Genomic DNA, 24,470 nt, shown 5'->3' with positions numbered 1-24,470 from the left:
GCATTGAAATTAATCATACAGCCATTGATGATTGATGCATGAAGATCTTAAAGCTGTGGTCTGCAACTCTGGAGGATTGGGATGATTTCGAATGTTTACAATTTTCATGCCCCTCCCTACTACTCCCTTCGAGCTCGTCCTTGTCAATGCGAAGGACATAACATTATTTAATATTTGAATCACAGCTTATATAGTGTTTTGACATCACCAACCCAAGTGCATTTTACCTTAAATTTACTTTGGTATAATCAGAACAGCTGTATTAAACCACTACACTATCCTGTCTCCACACACATGCACGCGCACACACGCTCACCAGAGTGTGGGGTGTGCATGTGTGAAACATAGCCAGCTATAGAGCCAAGTTTTTCCTCTTTTGTTGTCCTTCAGATTTGAGGTAAGAGTGCCACATTTGTCTTTCTTCTTCTGAATTTTGTCACCTTCTGATTGATCAACTTCAAGTGCATCACCAAATCGTCTCGTTCACCCGCACCAACACTACGAATATTTACCGACAGTTCCCAATTTTTTTTGACATGTTTAAAAATTATCGGGAGGTTGTGAGGTGCTCGTAACGTGCTTGGCTCGTATAGTGCGGGCTGCGACCAAACAAGCATCAACGATTTTCTCCTGAAAGAAAAATTGCATGCGAGTTCGTACAACAACAAAAAAAATGCGCCTTGTACGCCTGCCTTTAGTGAACCCTTCTCCTTTGCGGAGATAATCCATCCATCTCACAGGTGTGGCATATCAAGATGCTGATTAGACGGCATGATTATTGTACATTATTGTGCCTTAGGCTGGCCACAATAAAAGGCCACTCTAAAATGTGCAGTTTCATCACACGGCACAATGCCACATGTGTCGCAAGTTTAGAGGGAGCATGCAATTGGCATGCTGACTGCAGAGCTGTTGCCCATTAATTTAATGTTTATTTCTCTTCTATAAGCCGTCTCCAAAGGCTTTTCTGAGAATTTGGCAGTACATCCAACTGGCTTCACAACCGCAAACCACGTGTAACCACCTTTGCGCTCAGTGTATATAAACCATTAAATGTGTTAAAGGACAAGTTCGGTATTTTACACTTAAAGCCCTGTTTTCAGATTGTTTATGATGAAATAGAACACAAAACCGTTCTATTTCATCATAAACGATCTGAAAACAGGGCTTTAAGTGTAAAATACTGAACTTGTCCTTTAACTTTGTACTAAATGGTCTAATGTATGTTGTTTATTTAATCTTAGTATGCGGGGATGAGCTTCTTTAAATTATACTACATTATACATATACTACTTTGTGTACTCCTGACACATTAAGACATTTCGTTGATGGGTGTATGCGTTCTGCTATATAGTGTGTCAGTGTTAAATGAAAATGTTCATATTACTTAAGTACATAAGTTTCTTGGCTTTTGTTTGGAATGGAAATAAAATAATTATATAATAAACTATTCAACCAATGCTGCTCAATGTTTTTGCATCATGACCCATGCTGGTTTACATTTACATTCATGCATTTTGACCTGCACTTTTATACAAAGTGATTTACACGGCTAATGCCATGTCCACTAATTTTTTATTTAGTCATTGTGGGCTCATTATTTCTTTGTGATGTATTTCAGTTGCTATGGGACAGTGCAGTCGCTAGGTGGCGATGCAGAGCAGAGTGTTGCAGTGGAAGCAGTGGGCCAGGGAGAGTGCAGCATTTACAGCGAGGACACAGTAACTGATGAGGAAGGCCGCTTTAGACTCCGAGGCTTACTGGTAATACTAGAGAAAAACTACACACTGCCCAAAGTTCATATGTAAAGACATTTAAAAAAAAAAAACTTTTAACAATGCTCATCTTTTTATTTTATGTCAGCCTGGGTGTAACTACAACATTCAACTGAGAGGAGAAGGAAATGATCATATAGAGAGAGCTCTCCCGTCGCACAAAACAATTGAAGTGAGTGCTAGATCTGCCATTTACCCTATTCTTTTCCTTGCCACATTTGTTGAGACATTTTAATGAATTTTGTTTTTCTTAGGTGGGCAACAGTGATATTGAAGGAATAAACATTATCACTTTCAGGCAGATCAATCAGTTTGATCTGAGCGGCAATGTTGTCACTTCCTCTGAACATCTTTCAACTCTCTGGGTAACTTTGTGGATACATACAGTATTTTAAAAAAGATGTTTACATTTGCTGAAACTTTGAAATCATTACTTGTTTTACTCTCTTTAAAGGTAAAGCTCTACAAGAGTGACAACCCCGACAATCCCATCCAGAGTGTGTCGCTTGGCCAGTCACTGTTCTTCCACTTTGCCCCCCTCCCGCGTGATGAAGAGGTAGGCTCAAATTTATTATCTCCAAGATAAGTTTATTCTTATAGATAACTCATGTTTTTAGGATCTCAAGGCTTTTCATAAATCTCTAACTTTAGGTAAATCTCCAAACTAGTCTCTAATTGGTTGTCATTTTCTTCCTTGATTTTGCCTTTGTAGACCTATGTCTTGATGCTGGACACATCGCTGTCTGGATCCCAGTATGATTTCAAGCTTCCACAGGTCTCCTTCACATCCTCTGGTTACAACAAACACGTAACACTCACTTTTAACCCAAAGGTAAGAATATCTGCCTAAAGCCCTATTCGAACAGGATTAGTATTACCTGGTGACTTCTAGTCATTTGTAATAAATGCGGAGGTTGTCTGTGATCTTAATCCCATGCGAATCTGCCCTGTCTATAATTTGTAAAGTAAAAATTCCCCCGCAAAAGCTACATTTTATGGCGTAATAGCACTTTTGGGAGTACTTCGACTCGTCGCAGTAACACCCTCCCTCTCCCATTATGAGAGTAAGAAGGGGAGCGGACTTTTCAGGCGAGTCGAAGTACTCCCAAAAGTGCTATTACGCCATAAAATATAGTTCCTCTTTTAAATCCGCTTAGAAAAGCGCTGCGTTTTGTTTTGTACCACCAAACTTGCTCGTATAACTACTCGTCTTGAGTGGGAAGACCGTTGATGTGTTTGGTCACTTCTAACTTTATCTCTAAATGGTAGCATTGAATTAATGGGGCTAAGCTAAATGTTATCGAAGCGTCGCAGCACGCTCCACCGCTTACATGCACGCACACAGATGATAGAGGGATGTATCAACAATTCTTAGTTAAGGTAATAACATTTTAATATTGAAAATGAGTAGACTATTCCTTTAAGTCTACATTCGAAAAGCTTTTAATAAGGGTTTAAAGGTGCCATAGAATGGAAAACTGCACCTAGGCATAGATGAATAGTAAAGAGTTCTATAATGACTTATCGTGAGCATCAAACACTATTGTTTCCTCCATCTTATGTAAACCTCGTGCATGCAAAGGACCTCTGAAAAAGAGGCCAATCTCAACATTACACTGACTGTGACATTATAGTTGGCGGTATGTACGCCCCAACATTAAATTAATTACAATATTGTTACAATGTTAAAAACAAGGTTGCGACTGTTGAATTGGCGTTATATGCTAGTTTATGCTATGCGCTAGTGTTTAGGCTGAAGTTCTACTATTGACGTTTAAGTTACGTTTTGCAGGTCTATACTGAAAAAACACAGATAAACTTATCATTCAGAAACTTCCATTTCCGTTCTCTAAAACAATTAGTTGTTCCTCAAAATCTGTATCTATCTGTAAATAGACATGTAAAACTGTTTCTTGATCATTTTTAATAAACTTAATAAAACGAGGGGGGTGTTCCCACATAACTTAGATATCAGAGAACAATTTAACGCATTTTATCAATGCATTCTTTGACACCTTTAAATTTCTTTTAGAACATTTTAGCTTACAAAGTTGGACATTTATTTTTTGACTGTATTTATTAAATGACATCAGAATAAGATAAATGCAAAATGAAAGTCCAAATCTGCATTAATGGATACAACTTTCCTCACACTTTATAAGTGTAATCTTGTATGTTTTGATGTGCATCTCAGATTATTTACAATCGGCTTTGGATCTTTCTAGCAGTTGTTCACTCGAACTATCTTATCATGTAAAATGGAGTGCATTAACCTTGATGGATCTCATTTAAATGTTTCTTTCTTTCTGAAGAGAAAAGTACTTGATCAAGATATTGCCCAGGGATCGTACATTGCCCTTCCTCTGACACTGCTGCTGTTACTTGCTGTGTATAATCATGAGCGGGTACCTATTCATTTTTATAACAATACATAAAAACCACGTACATACTTTGTAAGACTTTACGCTGATAATGATGTTTGTGTCTCTTCTAGGTGATCCCATTTCTTCTGCAGCTGTTCAATCAGATCCAGGGTGTTCGTGGACTTGCTCAAACAAGCGGAGATGGAGTTGCTGTGGATGAAGCCAAACGCCAATCAAAGAGGCCAAAAATGAGACGCACATGAGACCCACAGTATGAATGCCAAGCCTGCCACGGCATTCAGGTCTCACAAGCCTCTAGATCATGTCTGCCTGACTGCCTGAGTTCTATCATATAAATGTAAATAGGGTCACCAGGTTTCATTGACATCTTGGGGGGATGGTTCACTTTGGAGTGAGGGTTCTGTCATCGTTTACTCATCCCCATGTTGCTCTGGACCTGTGTGGGTTTCTTTTTTCTGATGAGCACAGGAGAAGATGTTTTGGGGGGTGATGGTGAACACACAGCGGTGGGTGGCCATTGACTTCCATAGTAGGAAAAAAATTTAGTATTGTGATAAATGATGAAGAAAATATTTTGATAAATGATGGTAAGCACACAGTTGACGGTACCCATTAAATTCTAGCATATTTTTTATTCCTACTATGGAGGTCTGTGGTCACTTGCTGCTGTGTGTTTGCCATCATTTCTCAGGGTGTCTTCTTTTGTGTTCATCGGAGGGGGGAGATTCGTTCAGGTTTGGAGCAACGTGGGGATGATTGAATGATGACAGAATTTTCATTTTGAAGTGAACTATCCCCTTAAGTGTTATCAAATAATGTCTTGCATAATTCTTTGACTCTGAGGTTCTTTTACTGTGGTTTAGTTTCCATAGTATTTTGGTCGCACAGATTTGTATCCCTATTTTTTGCAGTCCCTTAAATATGTGAATGTGGCTCAGGGATGCTGTGTGTGGTTGTGTATTTATGTTTGTGAGAGATTGCTCGGGGGAGAATGGCTGATTTAATGACTACAAATGTGTGTGCGTTGTTTTCTTACTGGTATTTGAAGTTAAAACCTAGTTAATTGATTATGATTCCAATAGTTTGCTTGGCTAAATGAGTTATTTATTAACAATTATGTCCAATACAATTTTGTCATTACTACATTTTATAAATCCCCTACTCCCACTAAAGGTTATCAGTTCAGTTTTTATCACATCTAAATTACTTGCATTTATACAATTTATTAGCAATTTACAGAAATGTTTTCATTAAATTTCGTACGTGTGTTTTTTGTTATTTTGTTAAAACACACAAAACATAACTAAATACTTAAAATAATTTTTTTTAGACATTTCCCAAATAAATCACTTGATGGTTATTGTTTAATGGGTTTAGTACTTTGTCTTTCCACAGCATTAAAAATTATCATGACTTTATAAATGGCATAGCATTGTATTGAACAATGATTTTATTTTTCTTATAACCCTACAGGAATTATACAGTGTAACTAATGTAATGTTTCTGAACTCTACAATGCTACATACCACCATGGTTGTGTTTTTACTTATACCGTGCTATTGAAAGTACAGAGTGTAAGGACAGGTGCTTTGCTTGAAACATATGGCCAAGATGTTACAGGCCATAAAAATATAATATTTTCTGCAGAAAGTGTCTACTGCATATCACGATTTCATGTTGTTCAAATTAGTCTATCTCAAGTCTGTTACCAAGGTAGAGTAACAGTGTTGACAGTCAAGTATGTGACTTCTCTGTGTATGACTGACAGTTTTTACTTTCAACACTGCTACTCTTCTGTTACTTTGGTAACAGAAATTCTGACAACGGGAAATCATTATTTTCAGCTATGTAAGACACTACTTACACAATATATTCGGTATGCCTGTAACATCTCGTGATCCATGACAACGAATACTAAATATTAAAATATAACCATTTGAAAATGCACCAAATGTGCAGTTATAGTCATCCGTATATTTACATTTTACAATTTATTCTATAATGAAACAATTTGTAACAATAACTGTAATACTTTTAGAGAAAACTACTATGTGCATTTTACCATGCTAATTTGTAATAATGTATAGTAGGCTAGTTATTGTGTCTGAACGTGGCGTCTGAAGCTAGATCGTTGTAACCATGGTTATAGTAAAGCTGTAGCCTCCTATATTTTTTGGCCGATTTATTGTAATTTTATCACAAATAAAACTATTAAACGATGCTTATTTAGTAAATGCAAGCATAGTTAACAAAACCAAAAAAATTATGCTTCATTTTCGTAAGGGATCTCGAGCATTTAAGACCCAGGGGGAGTCCATCGCCGTGTCATTGATTACGTATGAAGCCGTGTCTTTAAACCGGTGGGTCAGTGGCAATTAATTGACAAGTGGATTTTGTGGTCATTCAGCCCCGTTTCGTGTGGTGCTGTCGAAACGTGTCAGGACCTGCAGCCATTTTACGCCTAGAGACGCGAAATATTACAGTGATGCCCGTGAACCAAATCTAACCGTAAACGGAGTGTCTGCACCCGGCAGGTTCGGTTAAAATGGTTAAAAGAAAGAGCTTGGATGACAGTGACCAGGAAAACTGCCGAGGGGTCCCGTTTCCGATTCAAACCTTCCTATGGAGGCAGACCAGGTCAGTGATTTAGTCGTGGTATAACAGGTGTTTTCTGCGAGAAACTGGCATATGCGTGTGCTTATAGTCTCCGCAGAGCCGCGCTCATTCGTATGCATCTCTCATATAGTCAGTGAACGTGCGTCATCTTTTCAAATATCGCTGCTCCTTGTGTGTCCAATAATTAAAACGTGCATAAAATGCCAAAATGTACTGTAGCCTATATTTCGCACAGCAGTGTTACTGTCATCTTAAGTAAATGCGAGAAAATCACATTGTTGCATTGATTGTCCGAGCCGGTTATCGCGGTTCTCTTCAATGTAATCATCATAGATGTAACCAAATAAAAAAATGTATTTGTTTCAGCGCGTTTTTGCGGCCGAAGTTAGGCAAGCAGTATGAAGCATCCTGTGTGGTGAGTAATAATGTGGCTTTGTGAATGTATAAGTACACCTTTTAAGTTATTTAGCTACCCACTGTATCGTTTTATACATTTATTGTTATCGAGTTATTCTAATTATATGTCACTGTATTAAAAAAAAGTTAATATGATGATTGACACTCATATTGGAACACCCCCCTCGTTTGCTTGTATACAAATAAGCAAGCATGCAATGATTGCTCTGGGGATTGCATACGTTGACACATAGTTTACATTTAGACAGAAAATACAGATGCTTTTATGCAAAAATGACTTTCAGTGAGGAAAACGATACAATTATATAATATAATTGGTCAGTGTACATAAAAAAGTTTAATATCAGTCATTCTGACACACCCACTTCCTTTGGTTGTATACAAATAAAATAAATAATCAAGTAAAGATTGTTCTTGTGGATTATGCCCTACACATCTATCCTTCTTGGTCATTCGAGAGGGTGCTGGTGGATATAATATAATTGGTCAGTGTACATACAAAAAAAGTTTAATATCAGTCATTCTGGCACACCCACGTCGGTTGTATACAAATAATGCAGTAAATAAAATAAATAATCATGTAAAGATTGTTCTTGTGGATTATGCCTTACACATCTATCCTTCCTAGTCATTCGAGAGGGTGCTGGTGGAGAATAAATTGCACGGGCTCTCTCCGGCTCTCACCGAGGCCATCCAGAGCATCTCCCGCTGGGAGCTGGTACAGGCTGCTCTGCCTCATGTTCTCCACTGCACTGCTATTCTCCTATCCAACCGCAACAAGCTGGGTATGAATGCATAATAAACTGCAATTGCTACATTATTTTATTTATTTATGTGAGTGATGAGATGGAGGGTTCTCTGGGGTAATTATGTCCTTACTAAAAAAAGCTAGACTTTTTTCGGTGTAGGATAAGTATTAATGTTATTCACTTATGCAAAAATGGAAATTCTCTTATAATTTACACACCTACATGTCATCCCAGATATATGAATACCCTTCTTAAGCTAACACAAAGTTTTCTTTAAAAATATCCTTCATTTTATATACATTTATAGGTTTCAATGTTGAAGCTTCAAAAAGCACATACATCCTTCATTAATGTAATGCAGAATGGGTTAATACATGTCTTATTAAGCACACTGATAGGTGTTAGAGCCAAAAATATATTTGGAGCTTATTTAGCAAAATTAAAACCAGCACAAACACATCCCTGCGCTAAATGCAAATATGGTGACACATAAAATCTCACTGGTTTAAAATATTTAGCTTAAAATATTTTGTTTTCTCACACACATCCATAGGCAGAAGATTTGTCTCTCCAAAATATCATTATAAACCATGTGTGTTATAATAATATAAAGATATACTTTAAATAATTGTGTAAGTAGTAAACAATACAAGCTCAAAAGAAAAAATGCATTGTAATTTTAGAAAAATTTTGAGTCCCCCTTTCTTGCCTACAGTTTGGTCTCTGCTTTCCCCCTTTTACCTCACCTACACACACAAGTCTGGTGAGAGAGAACAAAGTTATTCAGTAGTTGTGAAACTCCAACAAGTCGGCTACCAAAGCTATTTTATTCACCTTAAACATCAGATGAAGTGATTAATTTCTCTTTAATACAGAATCAGATGATGTTGAGTTATTCAAAAATGAATCATGACAAAAATTAAGATAACCGATGTATTATTACACGAGTCCGCTATGTTAGTGATTATAACGTTGCCTAGCTAACAGCCAGCACGTTTTAAAATATTTTTAAATTACATTGGTGGCTTGCAAACAACTTGAGAAACATTGCAATAAATTTTAAAGTTTAATAGGCTGTCCTCTGTGTAAAGTTGTGTACAATTTTAGGCATGTTGTGTGTGTGTGTGTGTGTGTGTGTGTGTGTGTGTGTGTGTGTGTGTGTGTGTGTGTGTGTGTGTGTGTGTGTGTGTGTGTGTGTGTGTGTGTGTGTGTGTGTGTGTGTGTGTGTGTGTGTGTGTGGCGTGTGTGTGTGTGTGTGTGGCGTGTGTGTGTGGCGTATTTGTGTGGCAGCGTACCTGTTCGTCATCCTGGATATCTTCATCTGCTTAACCTGTTCGTTTATTTATTTCTGCTATCCTTACCTGTTGAATAAACTCGCTTGTTGTTTTATATACATCTGGATCTTCTGGTCTGTTATACCCTAACAGATGCACTGTAGTTTTGTGTGCTGTTTTTCATCAAATTCTATTTACGTTCACTTTGAGGACTTTGCTGAAAAATCTGTGTGACGTTTAGCGAATTCTCCCAACATGCCAGTATTTCTGAATTGCCTGAGGCAGGGATTAAGTGGATTTGAGGTGAAGGTATTTGATAAACATATAATACGTGCCGAGAGCATTCGGTTCATTCTCTCATCTTTATCTCATTTTTGACAGTGGCATTTAGCAGCTTTGCATCTGAGCTTTTCATTTTGAGCGAAACTGGAAACCACGATGGTGGTGCTTGAGACCTGGAAACAGAGACAGCAGAAGGAAAGGCCAGCTTGGCTAGGTTAGAAAATTCAGGGACGGGCATCTTGGCCATGGCAGACAGTCTATGGAGTACAGGGATGGCCATCTCGGCAAGGGCAGGTTGGGTGCATCCCAATTCAGGGTCTGGATCCTTTTAAGGCCACAGACATTTAAGGCGGCAGCGAACTGAAATGAGATGGTCTAGCCTACGGGGGGAGTTGTGTCACTTACTGTTACCACTCACTACGCTTATCAGCGGGACACAACAGCTGAGACCTATCACACTAAATTGATGCAGATTAAACTATCAAACAGTATGTTATCTTCACCGACCTTAGAAGAAATATACAAAAGCAAAACGCAACACGCACAATATTGCAGCAATAATATTAATTCACATCACTAAAACATCATTTATAGTAAAAATACAGTTTTAAATATTTATTTCAAAATACCCAGACGTCACGGGCGCACATTGAATCTTGGGATAGCCACGGCTGTGAAGGATACATCTATGGATCCTTGGTTTCGGGGGGGGGGGGGAGGCCACATTTGGAGGCTTGTATGTGAAGGAGCCTGATGCACGGCCCGGTGATGTCATTTGCCTTTATATATACGGCCTTGGAAGGATGCAGCCCCTGAACTGGGATGCACCCAGAGTCGTGGGAACTTGGGAACGGCCATCTGGGTCATTACCTATGCACTATGGAGCTTGGGCATGCCCATTTTTGAGAGGACAGCTGGTCTAGGGAGCTGGGAGCAACCATTTTGGCTGACCTACCGGACATAGGGGATTCAGGAGTAGAGCCCTGCAAAGCATTTTAGCCCGACGTGCCCTGACATTTTTTGGTGCAAAATATGCAGAATTTTGCAGATTGATTTTAAATGTTTTTAAAAGATCTGAGAAAATGGGAGCTGTGAATATTACAAGACAAATTAGACATTTTTAAATATATTTTTTTTATTTAAGTTTACAATACAAACGTTACGTACGTCTCTGAATACAACATTAACCAAATATGTGCAAGTCAAGACCATAGAATTTGTATATAAAATACATATATTAGGCTTGTGTTATTACATTCTCATGATACATTTAGCTTTACAATGCAAGGTAAATATATCTTTAAGTCTACCAAGAGCATTTGTCTTCTAAACAGATTTGAAATTATCAAGTGCTGAATCAAATGGTTCTCTTATAAAAAAACAGCATAGCAAACAACACAGACTTCTACTACTCACAAACACACGCACGGCCGGGTATATGCTCATCATGAACACACTATTAATATGGAATCCTAATAGGGAGGATTAAAAAAATCTGGCTCGGGTGTGGCAGCCATACTGTGAACAGGCTCCGGTGTGGCAGCCATCTTGTGAACAGGCTCGGGCGTAGTGGCATCTTGTGAAAAGGTTCTGGTGTGGCGGCCATCTTTGGGAACATTCTCACAGATTGGTTACTCAACTGTTTTGTCAGCCATTGTCTAATTATTTTCTTACCATTGTCATTCGGTTTAGGGTTAGATTTACATAAAATGACATCCAAACCCAACTCAAACCCCAATGCCAGGCAACAGCAGTGTTTAAATTTTAGAAAATATAAAAGAATATAAAAAGCAGAAAAATAGTATAAACCAATAATTAAAGTCGCAATGAAATTGAAATGAAAAACTATATATATATATATATATATATATATATTTTTTTTTTTTAAATATTGTGGTATTATTAACAAATGACTTATCTGTGAGCTTCATTATTTTTAAAAAATTTGTGTGTGCTCATAATCTTTAATCAAAAATGCAAATCTCCTCCCCTCCTCAAAAACGATCTATTTTCACTTCCGGTCATATGGTATGGCAGGTGGGCGGGGTCCGGGAGAAGATCGCAGCGATAAGCAATTAGCAACATGACCCTACTTCAAACGATCCAATCAGATCTCGATGGACAAATTCAAATCCAGCCCTGCCTTATTTCATTTCAGAAGCCGTTTCATTCGGATATACGTCACCACAGGGATAATAAGGCAATCGCAACTTCCATTTCATGGCGACTTTAAAGTGACATACTAATGCAAACACCAAATCTGACTATCCCACGGAAATTCGTGAGATCATGTTGGGCAGAGATATAACTCCAAAATAAGAGACTCGGACTGGAGAAACACAATACAGGAGGACTCAGGAACTCAAAATACAAAAACTAAAAGTACACAGAAACACAGAAGCGTGACATCTATAGTATATAAAGTGACAGATATTAAAAAAACTTTATGTTTAGCTAAAGAAAGGGATGGCAAAGTAAATTATTCAAATTTTAATTTCTGTATAAACTAATCCTTTAAGCGTATGGATCTATGGTATGAAAAGCTGTATTGGGGTAAATATTTGCTTTAATAAAGTTTTATTATAAGCAAGTTTGATAGATGGAGTAGCTTTATGCCATATCAGCTCTGTTACTTTTGAATCTTTCATTTATTTTGTTGATTATTCTTCCATAATAGGCCTACTAGGAAAAAAGCCTTGTCTCTTTCCACCAGGGCACCAGGATAAACTTGGTGTAGCTGAAACTAAACTCCTTCACACACTACACTGGATGCTGCTGGAGGCGGCCCAGGAGTGCCATCAGGAGCCTGGCCTGGGTCATGGCTGGTCTGGTGGCAGCAGTGGTAGTAGTAGTGCTTACCTTCAGTCCATAGGCAACCAGGGTCTCACAGACCGCAATGACACCACCAACGAAGAGAATGAGTATGCCCGTGCCAAACTGTACCACAAGAACATGGCCACTGTGGAGCTCTTTGTGTTTCTCTTTGCTCCACTTATTAACCGGATCAAGGTTGAAACCTCTCATTTTTATGTTGTTCAGTTATTGATCAGTTCAGTCATGATTGCATGTAATTATCAGCTGGGTTTAATAGTTGATCATTTGGCAGGAGTCGGACCTCACCTTTCGACTGGCTGGTGGGCTTGTTATTTGGCAACCAATGTGGGAGCACCGGCAACCTGATGTCCCTGCTTTTTCTGCCCTTATCAAACCCATGCGTAATATTGTTACAGGTCTGTAAATTCAGCTTTTTCTAAAGATGTGTGAACATTCTGTGAATATTTAACTTTGATATCTTTAATGGTTATTGAGTAAGGTCATGTGAATTGTTAAAGTGAATTCAAACTTTGATGCTCCTAATCTTATAACTAGATTATGAGTCTTTCACAGAAAAGATCACATTTTAGGATTCAGACCCAAAAGTTACATTTTTTTGTCTTTTATATGTATCTGGTTTTTGTATATCTGATGTTTCTTTATTATATTTTCCACAGCAAAAAGAAATTCTCCAGTAAACAACCAGTGTAGCCCTCACGATGCCAGTATCCCCTGTCCAGCAGTGAGTAAACTGGGATTTGCATCTGCTGCTGCACATTCCCCTGTGGTTCATTCAGTCCTGTTGAGTCATGTGACTTCCTCTTCTCTCTCTGCTTTCAGGTGATATGTGAATCGGCCCTGTCTGATTCCTCCTCCCCCTCTGTGACAGGACAGAGCTGTCGTCGTGGCAACTCTGTGGATAAGGGAGGGTCCTCACAGCAGGCTTTCGAGAAAGGATTTTCAAAGCAGAGGAAGTGAGTGTCTATACAAACAGGTGACACATATACTGTTGCAGGATTATATCATACTATGTTCCAACCTAAGAAAAACATAACATTTATATGAATATTTAAATCCAAAATCAAGACCAGGATGAAAACTGAATGTATTTTAGACATTAAGGTGTTGGCTAGGTCTTCAGTTTTTGCCAGTGTTTGTCTTATGGCTCAGTGTCCATCTGTTACATTGTTAGTCTGTGCATGAGTTCCTAATGTGGTTGCCAAGCAACGATTTTTCAGCAACCTCAGTCTTCTTATCATCATTTAATTCAAGAATCTCTGTCTTTTACACCGGCAGCTTCTCAGTTCCTGGTGTTATCACTGTGTCACAGAGAGCGAGATACGCCACATACTTTGACGTTGCAGTGCTACGTTGCTTGATGCAGCCTCACTGGACAGAGGAAGGTGTGCACTGGGCCCTCATATACTACTTGCAGCGGTTGCATCAAATACTGCAGGAGAAACCTGAACGCCCGCCTGAGCCCCTTATACCCCCCCTACCACGACCCCGCAGTAGCTCTATGGTGGCTGCTACCCCCTCTTTGGTCAATACTCACAAAACACAGGTAATCCAGAATATGTATCTGCTGTAAAGCTGCTTTGCCACAGTTCAAATTTGTGCTATAGAAATAAATTAAATTGAGAAACAGCACTGGGAGATTATCACATTAGCTAGCTGTATCCAAGTCTGTTTCAGGCAGAATTTTCAGATAATAGGAGCAATAACTAAGCAATCGGAAACACTGAATCAAAACTAGATTTGACAAGCAATTTGGCTGTCCACACTAAATGGAAAAATGGGTCGACTAGTGATACAATCACAGATCAGCAGCCATCTGCACAGTGGACTCTTGCAACACACTAAAGAGCTATAAAGAGTAAAGAGTATATACTAGGGTTGTGCTGATGTCAACGCAATAGTGATAGCAATAGCCTATCATGAAAATAGTTGGCTTGTTTGCCCATAAATGTTTTAAATTATTATTATGCTATTATTATTATTATTATTATCATCATAGTTTCACGTTAATTTTCTTGCATAACCTGCACTTGCCACACCAACAGGCATTGAATGCTTTTCCTCACGTGAGAGAGCTGTGTGCTTTTCTCTGCATGAGAGAGATTGTATTGCGTCCAGCACAAACTTCTCGTATGAACGAGCTTGTAATGTGCTCTGACTTATTCTCACACCTGAGCTTGTAATGTGCACAGGGGTTTAAAACCAGCAAGTAAGTTTCCATTCCCTGGCACGCAGAGCACCAAGGCATCAATGATGCACTCGGATTAATGGCATCATGTTTAAGAAGGTTGTGGTCATGACAGCGTTGCCAGCTGCCCTTAAAGTACAGTAAAGCAGCTTCTGTTTTTATTAAATAAATAAGGAAATAAGGAAACTATTGCCCAATACACGATAGCAATCTCACAGGCTGACGATAGGATGATCTCACTATGGAGAATATTACCCAACACTGATCTTTACTTTGTATTTTCAAGACTACTGTAGCCTTCCATCCACCTATCCATGCGCATTTTGAGACATCGCATAAAAAGCTGGATGGAAAAACCAAAATCCATTTCATGCACTGTACCGGATTTAATTAATGTAAATTTTTTGTCTGCAGTTATAATATTGGTTGGACTTTATATTCAGAGTTTTTAGAGTGTGTTTCTAGACTGACTTTAAGGGCCCTATTTAAACGATCTAAGTGCATTGTATAAAGCACACAGCGTACAGTCAAAATGGGCGTGTCTAATGCCACTTTTGCTAATTTAACGACGGAAAAAAATGGTTTGTGCGCCGAGCTCAAGGTCGAAAAGGGTTGTTACTATTCTAATAATAAGTAATGGGTGTGTTTTGGGTGTAACGTGCAATAAACCATATTGCAACATATTGCGCCATTGACTTTAGACTTTAGACCAGGTTTTAGTTGGTCAATGGCGTAGTCTATTTTAGTTGCCTCAAAATAGCAACGCGCCAAAAATGCGCCTGAACACACCTCATTTTCAGACCAGAACGCCCATGGGCGCAAAATTGGTGGCAAATGCATTTGCTATTTAAACAACGTGGCGCTAAACGTAAAAATTATCATTGCACCTGGTTAAAACTAGCAAAAGACACTTGCATTGCACATTGTGCTGCATTGTGCTGGGTGTATGATAGAGCCCAAAAGGTTCAATGACAGTTTCTCCTGCTTGACCCCAACATGTCAAACAATATGACAGATGGGAAAAGATTGTAGCATGCCTAAACGTCTTAGTTACATCAGTGGGAAGAGTAAAATGTATTTATTTTTTATAGTCATCAACAAGTTCTTTATGTGTTTTTTAAAACTAAGATTTGAATCCAGTGTTAAACCAAGATAATTAAACTCAGTAACAATTTCTATCTTTTCACCATTTATAAAAATATCTGCATTTGAAGGCCAAACATTCATTTTTTGAAAAGAACATTGCTTTTGCTTTAGCGCTCAAGGTGAGACACAATTGCTCTAAGCATCTAACCACTGTGTAATCCTTTTCATAGCAGCACTTAGCTTTTCAGCTGTCAGCTCTGCTGTTCTCTTATGTGTAAAAATGACAGTAAGGAAACTTATCTGCTTTAGAAAAATTTACCGGTATGCACTCTAGTAAGTCAAATAAATTTCTTATCTGAAAACTGACTGGACTGATAACTGGACTACCCATGTTACTAACTAGATTGTGTTGTTTTGGTTTTAGCCAAAGTCTGTATAGTCGGTATAATGACCTTTCAGAATCTGTCACATCTGCATTTCCAAAAAGGTAGTCATCTGCCTCAAACGCGCACTGACTTTATTATACACATAAAAGACCTACAGTGGCTTAATCTCATTGCAACAAATTTTGTCCTCCTCAATCCACTGAAGGGAAATGGTGCTTTATTCGCAAATGTTTTATGGGTTTTTTTTATGTTTAAGTTGAATTCTAAACTTTGGATGGAAACATACATGACAGCATGCTTTTAGTGGTTCTCTTACACTTGTGTACACTGTTTGTTTTCCTCTCTTTTTAAGGATATGACTTTGAAATGTAATGAGGAAAGCAGGTCTTTGAGTTCAGAGACCTTCTCCAAAGTGTCATATAGCAACCTCAGGAGACAAGCAGTCCCTGACCTCTCAACTGAGATGGGCATGAACATATTCAAAAAGGTATGGATAATACATTTATAACTAATGTAAGGTACGTAATGTAAAGATAGACAGTTGAGTGCAAAGTGCATAGTTTAAGTGCATGGTATGTCTTTTGGGACACAATTTAAGGATTCTTCAGGGTAGGGGTTTCTGTACAGCAGTGTTTCTCAATTCCAGTCCTTGTGCCCCTTCTCCCAGAATGTTTTAAATGTCTACCTACATAAAAAAACACCTGATTCAACTCATCAGCGCTATCCCATAAAAGGCTCATATGATCAAATTGCTCTTGCGATCAGGCACGTGCACACATAGACATCAAAGGGGGCTTGAGCACCTGCCCTTTTTATTCCTGGAGAGAAAGTGCCCTTTTTTTCTGGGGAGCTTTAAAAAAAAAATAATATGATCTTTATTCATATAACAACTGATGTCTGTCTGTTTCTTGTGTTTTTTACTTGTTACTTATTTAATTTAACATGAATTTATTCAGGAATAATTTAAATGAGATTTAAACTCTTATATAAAAAAAAATAGCGCTATTTGTGGCACACAAGCGGTTAACAGATGAGTCCCGCCTCCAAAATTCACATCGCTAATATGATTGGCTTTACCTTTCCTTAGTCCCGCCTCTCTAACTTATTTCGCTTTATGATTGGCTTGCCTACACTCGTGCTGCATCATTCGCGCTTCAAGCGCCAAAGCTGAGCCTGAACGAGACGCGATGTCCATAATTTGCAGGCAGCTACCGGTAAGTGTGTGAGGAAGAAAGCATTCTTATATTAACAGTTTTATGCACAAAATATGGGACACGTTGTTACACATAACGATTCAGGGACATTGTTTTCCATGGCAATCCCATATTAACCTGAAGAGTTGCAAACTTGTAACAGTGTAGTGTATGTAGTTTAAACAGACTGCTCATAAAATAATAAAGCACAAACAATAAAATAATTGCTAACTGCAGTAGTAAGCTTTTTTGTTTGCGTTTTTTGCAATGGCTGTTAAATAAGTATAATGTGTTATACTGGAGTGCTGGAGTAGATTGGGAAGAAATCTGATGGTTCAGTATTTTACTTGCCCAGTCAGAATTTTCACTGACATCACAAAAAAGTAAAATATAAAATACAAATAAAGTAGGCCTAATCTATATTTGTTGTTTCTGACATGTGTAACCCTAATAAATATGAAACCTAAGATTAAAGGTGCCATAGGATGTGTTGTCATAATATGTTAAATTGTTCTTTGACAATTACATAGAAGGTATGTTGCTTTATTAAGTGCAAAAAGTATCCAGAAACGTTTTACATGTCTATTTACAACCCTAGAATTTGTCATTTTAATTAAATGGTCTATTTTTGACCTATTTGAAAGGGTCATGAATAATAATGTTGAGCTCTGCTCTGAGGCTCATGCCAGAAGCTCATATTAGTAAACAGACCTTATATTTTGAGCCCTTATCAGACAAAAATACATTTTGAGTAACAACTAACAACTTATCAGCTAAACGCTAGCATATGATATAGCATTTATTGGCATGTAGCGCTAACTCAGCAGTTACAACTCTGTTATTAGCATTTTAACAAATTTGTAATTAATATGTAATTTAATGTTTTCAAAACATGCACATTGTGTAATGGCTTCCTTTGCTGCTCTATAAACCTAGACTACTAAGGAGACCATGGTGTCTGTGTGAACTGATTATTTCGTAGACATCTTTTGAAAATTAAACAATTGCGTGAGTTTGAGGAAGATAAAATTAATTAACTTTTTTAAATATTTTTTTTTAAAAAGGAACTCAGAATTGTGTTAATATATATACTTTTTGTTTAAAAAAAAAGAAAAAAAATACATAATTATGAAAGGTGCCCTTTATTTCACTTGAGCCCCTGCCCCTTAAAATGTCTGTGCACGTCCCTGCTTGCGATACTCTGATGTGACACCGGGGGGGCAGGGTTTCATATTTTATTGAAGCTTCCCCGGACGCCGCCATTGCTTAGCGAACACCCACCTGCTGTTAGCATCCCATTGACTCCCATTCATTTTGGTGTCACTTTGACAGCGAATAACTTTACATCTGAGGCGTTTAAAAACTCCATTTGTCCATTAATTATTTCTAAAGAAACACAAAAATGTATAAAAGGCTCCATTACCATGTAGCTTACGTTATGGCCCAGTAGAAGCAGTTTTTGTAAAAATAGGCTAACGATTGCGTCTTAACCTGCGACTCTGTGTCGCACAGTAGAGAAATTACCGTATGGACTGGGAGAGAAGCTCACAGGCAATCTTTTACTGACTATGAGGCATTCGGGTGGACGTGAAGGCATAAAGTCAAGGGAGATTAGTAATCAGAATACTTACCAAAATTTGCTCCTGTTCACGCTCGCCGTCTCTGCAAGATTTGGTGGGTGATTCAGATTTCCCATGGCGCGGCTATTAGAAGACTTACAGAAGATCTATGTCATTAAGCTCAGTTTGAGTCTGCGCAGTACGCTCGACACCCAGGAAGTGCGTGCTTCTAATTGACTTCACTTGTCTCCGTTGAATCCAATGGGGTCGCTGTCTCCATTTCTTTTACTGTCTATGGTGACACCTCATGTAAAGTCAAACAAGTGTAATGTTGTAGGTCCCTTTTTATTAAACACACTAAAAGCGTGCACACCAAAGCTTTTTTACGCTGCTGAAAACACCTGGAGGACGCCGTTTCAGCTGAGAGACAGCTTTCTTCAGCCGAGCGCTTTTGTAGCTGTGATACTTGAGCTGTGAGCTGGTTGGTTGTTGTGATATTTGTCCTGCCCCTCCTCCACAGTGATTGGACGAGTGTGTGAGAACTGACATTGACGAGCGGAGCTTTTTACCCAAAGTTGAATTTATTTCAACTCTCAGAACCGACGAGCGCCAGCTTTAGCGCGAAAAAAAAACGCTAGCTGCTTGCTTATTTGAAAAACGCAGAGCTTCCATTGGAAACAATTGAAAACATGCGCCAGCCGCAGGCGTAAAAGCTTTGGTGTGCATGCCCCCTAACAAACTGATGAGTTGAAACGGGTGTTTTTATAGGGAGATTTTTTTCGGGGGTGGCGCAAAGACGGGAATTGAGAAACTGCTGTAGAGGATGTTATGAAGTACGCAGTAACTGCAGCAAAAAAGAGGTATTCTTTAGCTAAATTTGGCTTTCCCCATGTATGACTGAAATAGCTGCCTGGAGGCATTGCAAATATGACTGTCGAGTACGTATAATTTCCTTAATGGAAATTTTTACCTGATTGGATGGTGAAAATTGGGTGTTCCATTCCAAAAGGCATGAATCAGTCCTTCACTATAAGGACAAAAACACTCATTAAGAAAGTAAATATGGTTCATTTGGACGTCATCTTGATTTATAAAATGTCATTTGTTTTTATATGTATCTTTTTAAGAAAAGTTTTACTTTAGAACTTTGGCCGTTTTTACTCTGTTATGCATGTTGTGCTGTTTAATCTAGTTTAAGAACCGCAGGGAAGATCGGGAAAGAAAAGGCTCCATTCCATATCACCATACCGGAAAGAAACGGCAACGGCGGATGGGCGTACCATTCCTGATGCATGACGACCACCTAGACGTCTCACCCACACGCAGCACCTTCTCCTTTGGAAGTTTCTCTGGACTGGGAGAAGACAGACGCACACTTGACCGTGGGGGCTGGCCTTCTACCATCATGGGTGTGTCTATATCAGAATCTTAAGTATACGTTTTTAATACAAAGTTTTTAATACAATGAGAGTCCATGTCAGAGTGGTATAACTAATGTGCAGGTGGCCATTTTGTCATGTGTCTTGCTGTGTTACCTTGCAGGGAAGTTAACACGCCGTGGAAGCTCAGATACTGCAGGAGATGTGGACAGTCTCGGGGCGAAACATTTTCACTCCCACCACAATCTGCCTGAACACTCCAACAGCCACAGTGAGAATACCATCAAAGAGGGCGGTAAGCAAAATGCACTACCAATTCAAAATCAATAGCAGTTAAAAACTGATATATAAAATACAATACTTACAGTTGTAGGCTTTTATTAGTGATGTGGACTTATTTCTTTTCATCCACATAAATCCCCCCTTCCTCAGTTCGTTCCCAGATCTCCACCATCACCATGGCGACATTCAACACCACTGTGGCTTCCTTTAATGTAGGCTACACTGATTTCTTCACGGAGCACATTAAGAAACTGTGTAATCCCATTCCCATCCCTGAGATGCCATGTGAACCACTGGCCTGCTCCAATCTTCCACGAAGTCTGACGGACTCCTGTATCAACTACTCATCCCTGGAGGAACGAGACACCATTGAGGGCACTAACAACTTCATTCTGAAGAATGGCATGCTGGACCTCACGGTAAGGGGTGGGGCTTGGTGCAAAGGTATCTGGGTTGTCTACTGTCACAATGTTACAGCCCTTCCATGTATGATTGAGCTCCCTCTGTTATGATTGAATAACCTCTTTGCACGTAAATATATAAACACTATCAGCCTCTTTGCAAAGCCTTCATTACATTGTGTGGTGGGTTCACAAAGTAATCGGTGCTGAAATGTAGAATATTAAAAAATACCTATTCTATACTAACTGTCTATCCCTGTTATATCTCAAGGCTATCCTACGTGCCCTGTATTCTGTACTCACCCATGACATCAGTTCACGGATTTGTGACGTGGCCCTGAACCTAATTGAATGTCTGCTGCAGCTGGGCGTTGTGCCCAGTGGCGTTAAGAAAACATCCAAAGATGAAGACAAGGTGGCTGAGCATCCAAAAGAGGGAGCCAGTCAGAGTGTGGGTGGAGCTCAGGGGGAAGTTGCTGGAGGCACAGGAGCAGCACCTAGTGGAGGTGGCGGAGGTGATGGAGGCGGAGGCGGAGGAGGAGGTGGTGGGGAGAGTCGCGGTGAAAGTAGAGATGATTTAAAGAACACGGACAACAAGGCAAGCTTATTATTATAACAGCTAAAATATAAGTGTTGTATTTATTGGGAGAGTACCTTTTGCCTTAAAGAAGTAGTTCACACAAGTGCCAGTTTTTACATAATACTTATAAAAGCCATCATGAAAGTAATCCAAATGATGAGGTGTGTGTTAGAAACAGTGTTGGGTAAGTTACTTAAAAATATTACTAGTAATATTATGTATTACTTGAAGTAAAAATTACATTTACATAAATAAATAAATTACTCTAGTAATTACAGTAATTTATACTAAATTATAATTACATTGTCATCATTGTATTTAAATTAATTACTAATTACACTGTTAAAAGTCATTTTAATTAATCATTACTCAATTTGTAAAACTGTAAAAAGTTGTTTGGATTACTTTGAATGTGCTTTTGGTAGGTAACAGCAAATTGTGTTCAGCATAGGGGGAGTGAATTATGAGATAAATTTCAAATTTGGGTGAATTAATCCTTTATAGATGATGTGTGTAATTGTTACACCACTTGTGGTACCAAAATGAAATTGCAATTCAGACTGAGCCAGACATAACTTACATCAGTGTTCCTCAACCAGTGGGCTGGGGCCCACAGGGCGGCCTCAGCAGATTTCCAAGGGGGGCTTAAGATGACTGAAAATTATTCAAAATAGGACAAACTAGCATTAAAACAGGCTTAAACAAGCAAGCATTTCTTTTTAAATCTTATTTGGCCATTTTACTTTTGAAAAAAATCTGAGTGAGTGGGGGGGGCTTCAAATAATGTTGTGGGCAAAAAGGGGGCCTTGAACTAAAAAAGGTTGAGAACCACCTATTTTGTCTGACCAGTTGCAGATGGAGGTTATTTTGCAATGTGACTGGATGCCACCGCTACACATTTGACCTTTAAATATATAATCTCAAAAAATCTGTTACATTCTTCATGCTAAAATTGCATTTCTTAAATAATCTACAGGAGGGAGACACATCACTTAGCTCTCACAGACTGGCTCTCACCATGCTTATTAAGATTGTAAAATCGCTGGGTTGTGCGTACGGCTGTGGTGAAGGCCATCGTGGACTCTCTGGGGACCGTCTTCGAATGCAGGTCAATATAACAGTACAGTTAAAGTGTCATGAGCAATGCAGACCTTAAGCACTGATACCATCACCCTGATGTTGGTTATAGACTGGTTGTTATAGATTTATACATTTCATTGTATGTAGATATATGCTACTATTTAAATTAGAAAATGCTTGAAACGCGCTTTATGATCTTAAATCTTTTTTTATCTGATGCCATATTTTCTAATTGATTGAAATTAGTTATGTGGAAAAGATTATATTATACCAACATAATCATTTATTGTATTACAAAATAAGCTGTTTTTGAAATGGATGACTTGGACCAGATAATGAAGAAAATGGCTGATGGCTCAATACGATGGTTGATTAAATGTGTAAAAATATATATATATTTTTTTAAGTATTCTATTTGTTATAGACCTATATATATTTTCATGTAGTAACTATCGCACATTGCTGTCACTATCCCTGGTAAATGACTTGATGGTTTGTCCTGTTTTTCAGGCCCAGAATTGTTTGACTGCTCTGTACAAACTGGATAAAATACAATTCCGGCAAACCATGAAAGAATACGTTAACAAGGACTCGCTGAACAACATTGTGGATTTCCTCCATGCTCTTCTTGGCTTCTGCATGGAGCCAATCACTGACAGTAAGAGGGTTGCACTTCCTAAGTGCACGTCATTATGTCCAGGCACAACTCAATTTCTTTTCTCAAATTTCTAGAGATTTTCTTGCTTGAGAAATAGGGATACATTTTTCCTTTTCTACAAAGATATACTTTTTGATAAATTATATAAAATGGTTGAATGTTAAAATATATAGACAAAAATAAATACTGTAAACAAGATTTTTCAGCATTTGAAAATACAAATATCACAAAAAATTTAATTTCATTGTACACTGTTTGAAAAATAGTCCCTAGTTGTCACTGAGGCAGTTCCCTTTCAAAAAGAACTAATTTCCTTGGCACCTAAAGAGTTCTTTACTTCAGAGGTACATATTGGTAACAGATGTACAGTATACCAGGGGGCATCTGAACTTTAAAATTTTATCTTAACTGTTTGGTGAACAATGGCAATTTCAGTTAGGACCTCATTTAAGACAAAAGCTATTACAGAATAATAGTAATATTCATAAGTGCATTAACTGCAGATAGGAAAGTGGTATTACAGAAGCATTCTAACTTTACAAATAAAAAATAAATAAGAGCCAGCTGAAACAATCACATTATGGTAGACCTGCTGGTGAATATCATTATATTTTTTAACAAATTGCAGGATGATAAACAGCAATGTTTGTTTTTGGATTACTCTGAATATTTTTTACCTTCACTATCACAATGTTTCTCACTAGTGGAGCGATCTTTCAATCTCTGTCATCCCTCTTTATTAAAAACAGGTAAGTTATCTTATCCGTGAACACTTGATGGGGTCATAATGAATACAGTACATACTTGACTCAGCATCTATTACTTCTCATGTCTATCAAATGTACAGTAGTATCCTAGCACTTAGGAACAAGGCTATGAACCGGTTCACGGAATGAAAACCAGAAACTATTGATGTCTTGCAAGGAACAGAAACAAAACCAGAAACTTTCCAAAAATATATGTTCCGGAACAGAATGGTTTATTTAAAAAAATGGTAACCAGTTAATACCGTTATTTTTTTCATTCTTTGACAAGATTTCTGGGCAAAATGACTCGCTAAAGTTCACTTCCGGTCGTCGTTGACTCATTGCAGAAATGAGAAGCTTGCCCCCAGCAAGTAGCCTACTCAAGCCCAAGTCTCTAATATGGTAAATATTGTAGGCTACCAAGTAGCTCAAGATGTTTGTTTTTTAATACTAATGAGTGGTGCAACGGATCGCAGTTATAGGCGGAGTGCACAATGTTTGAAAGCCAATGTTAATATTTTATATCACCTAAACAAACACGCCCCTACCCCAATAGAATCTGGACCTTCATTTAAAAGACCCACCCCACACATATGCAACCCG

General features: G+C 38.3%; 2 protein-coding genes across 2 annotated transcripts in view; both read left to right on the top strand.

The window, feature by feature from the left end:
* The window catches only part of nomo (nodal modulator), a 45,574-nt gene extending 39,988 nt beyond the window's left edge, over positions 1–5,586 (top strand). Inside the window, exons 25-31 of the mRNA XM_073870890.1 lie at positions 1,622–1,763; positions 1,864–1,947; positions 2,030–2,140; positions 2,230–2,331; positions 2,488–2,607; positions 4,088–4,180; positions 4,270–5,586. Of these exons, the coding sequence (XP_073726991.1) occupies positions 1,622–1,763; positions 1,864–1,947; positions 2,030–2,140; positions 2,230–2,331; positions 2,488–2,607; positions 4,088–4,180; positions 4,270–4,401 (784 nt within the window). The 3' untranslated portion in view covers positions 4,402–5,586. The remainder of the gene's footprint in view (positions 1–1,621; positions 1,764–1,863; positions 1,948–2,029; positions 2,141–2,229; positions 2,332–2,487; positions 2,608–4,087; positions 4,181–4,269) is intronic.
* Positions 5,587–6,462: 876 nt separating this feature from the next.
* The window catches only part of unc80 (unc-80 homolog (C. elegans)), a 72,760-nt gene continuing 54,752 nt past the window's right edge, over positions 6,463–24,470 (top strand). Inside the window, exons 1-15 of the mRNA XM_073870887.1 lie at positions 6,463–6,796; positions 7,142–7,190; positions 7,821–7,977; positions 12,175–12,506; positions 12,604–12,727; positions 12,989–13,053; positions 13,152–13,285; positions 13,608–13,875; positions 16,342–16,476; positions 19,934–20,150; positions 20,284–20,415; positions 20,553–20,821; positions 21,075–21,401; positions 22,360–22,491; positions 22,974–23,121. Of these exons, the coding sequence (XP_073726988.1) occupies positions 6,705–6,796; positions 7,142–7,190; positions 7,821–7,977; positions 12,175–12,506; positions 12,604–12,727; positions 12,989–13,053; positions 13,152–13,285; positions 13,608–13,875; positions 16,342–16,476; positions 19,934–20,150; positions 20,284–20,415; positions 20,553–20,821; positions 21,075–21,401; positions 22,360–22,491; positions 22,974–23,121 (2,581 nt within the window). The 5' untranslated portion in view covers positions 6,463–6,704. The remainder of the gene's footprint in view (positions 6,797–7,141; positions 7,191–7,820; positions 7,978–12,174; positions 12,507–12,603; positions 12,728–12,988; positions 13,054–13,151; positions 13,286–13,607; positions 13,876–16,341; positions 16,477–19,933; positions 20,151–20,283; positions 20,416–20,552; positions 20,822–21,074; positions 21,402–22,359; positions 22,492–22,973; positions 23,122–24,470) is intronic.

This window comes from Misgurnus anguillicaudatus, chromosome 8, assembly GCF_027580225.2.
Source record: "Misgurnus anguillicaudatus chromosome 8, ASM2758022v2, whole genome shotgun sequence".
Classification (NCBI taxonomy): Eukaryota; Metazoa; Chordata; class Actinopteri; order Cypriniformes; family Cobitidae; genus Misgurnus; species Misgurnus anguillicaudatus.
Note: the sequence above shows the minus strand (reverse complement) of the source record. Positions and strands in the feature narration are given on the sequence as shown.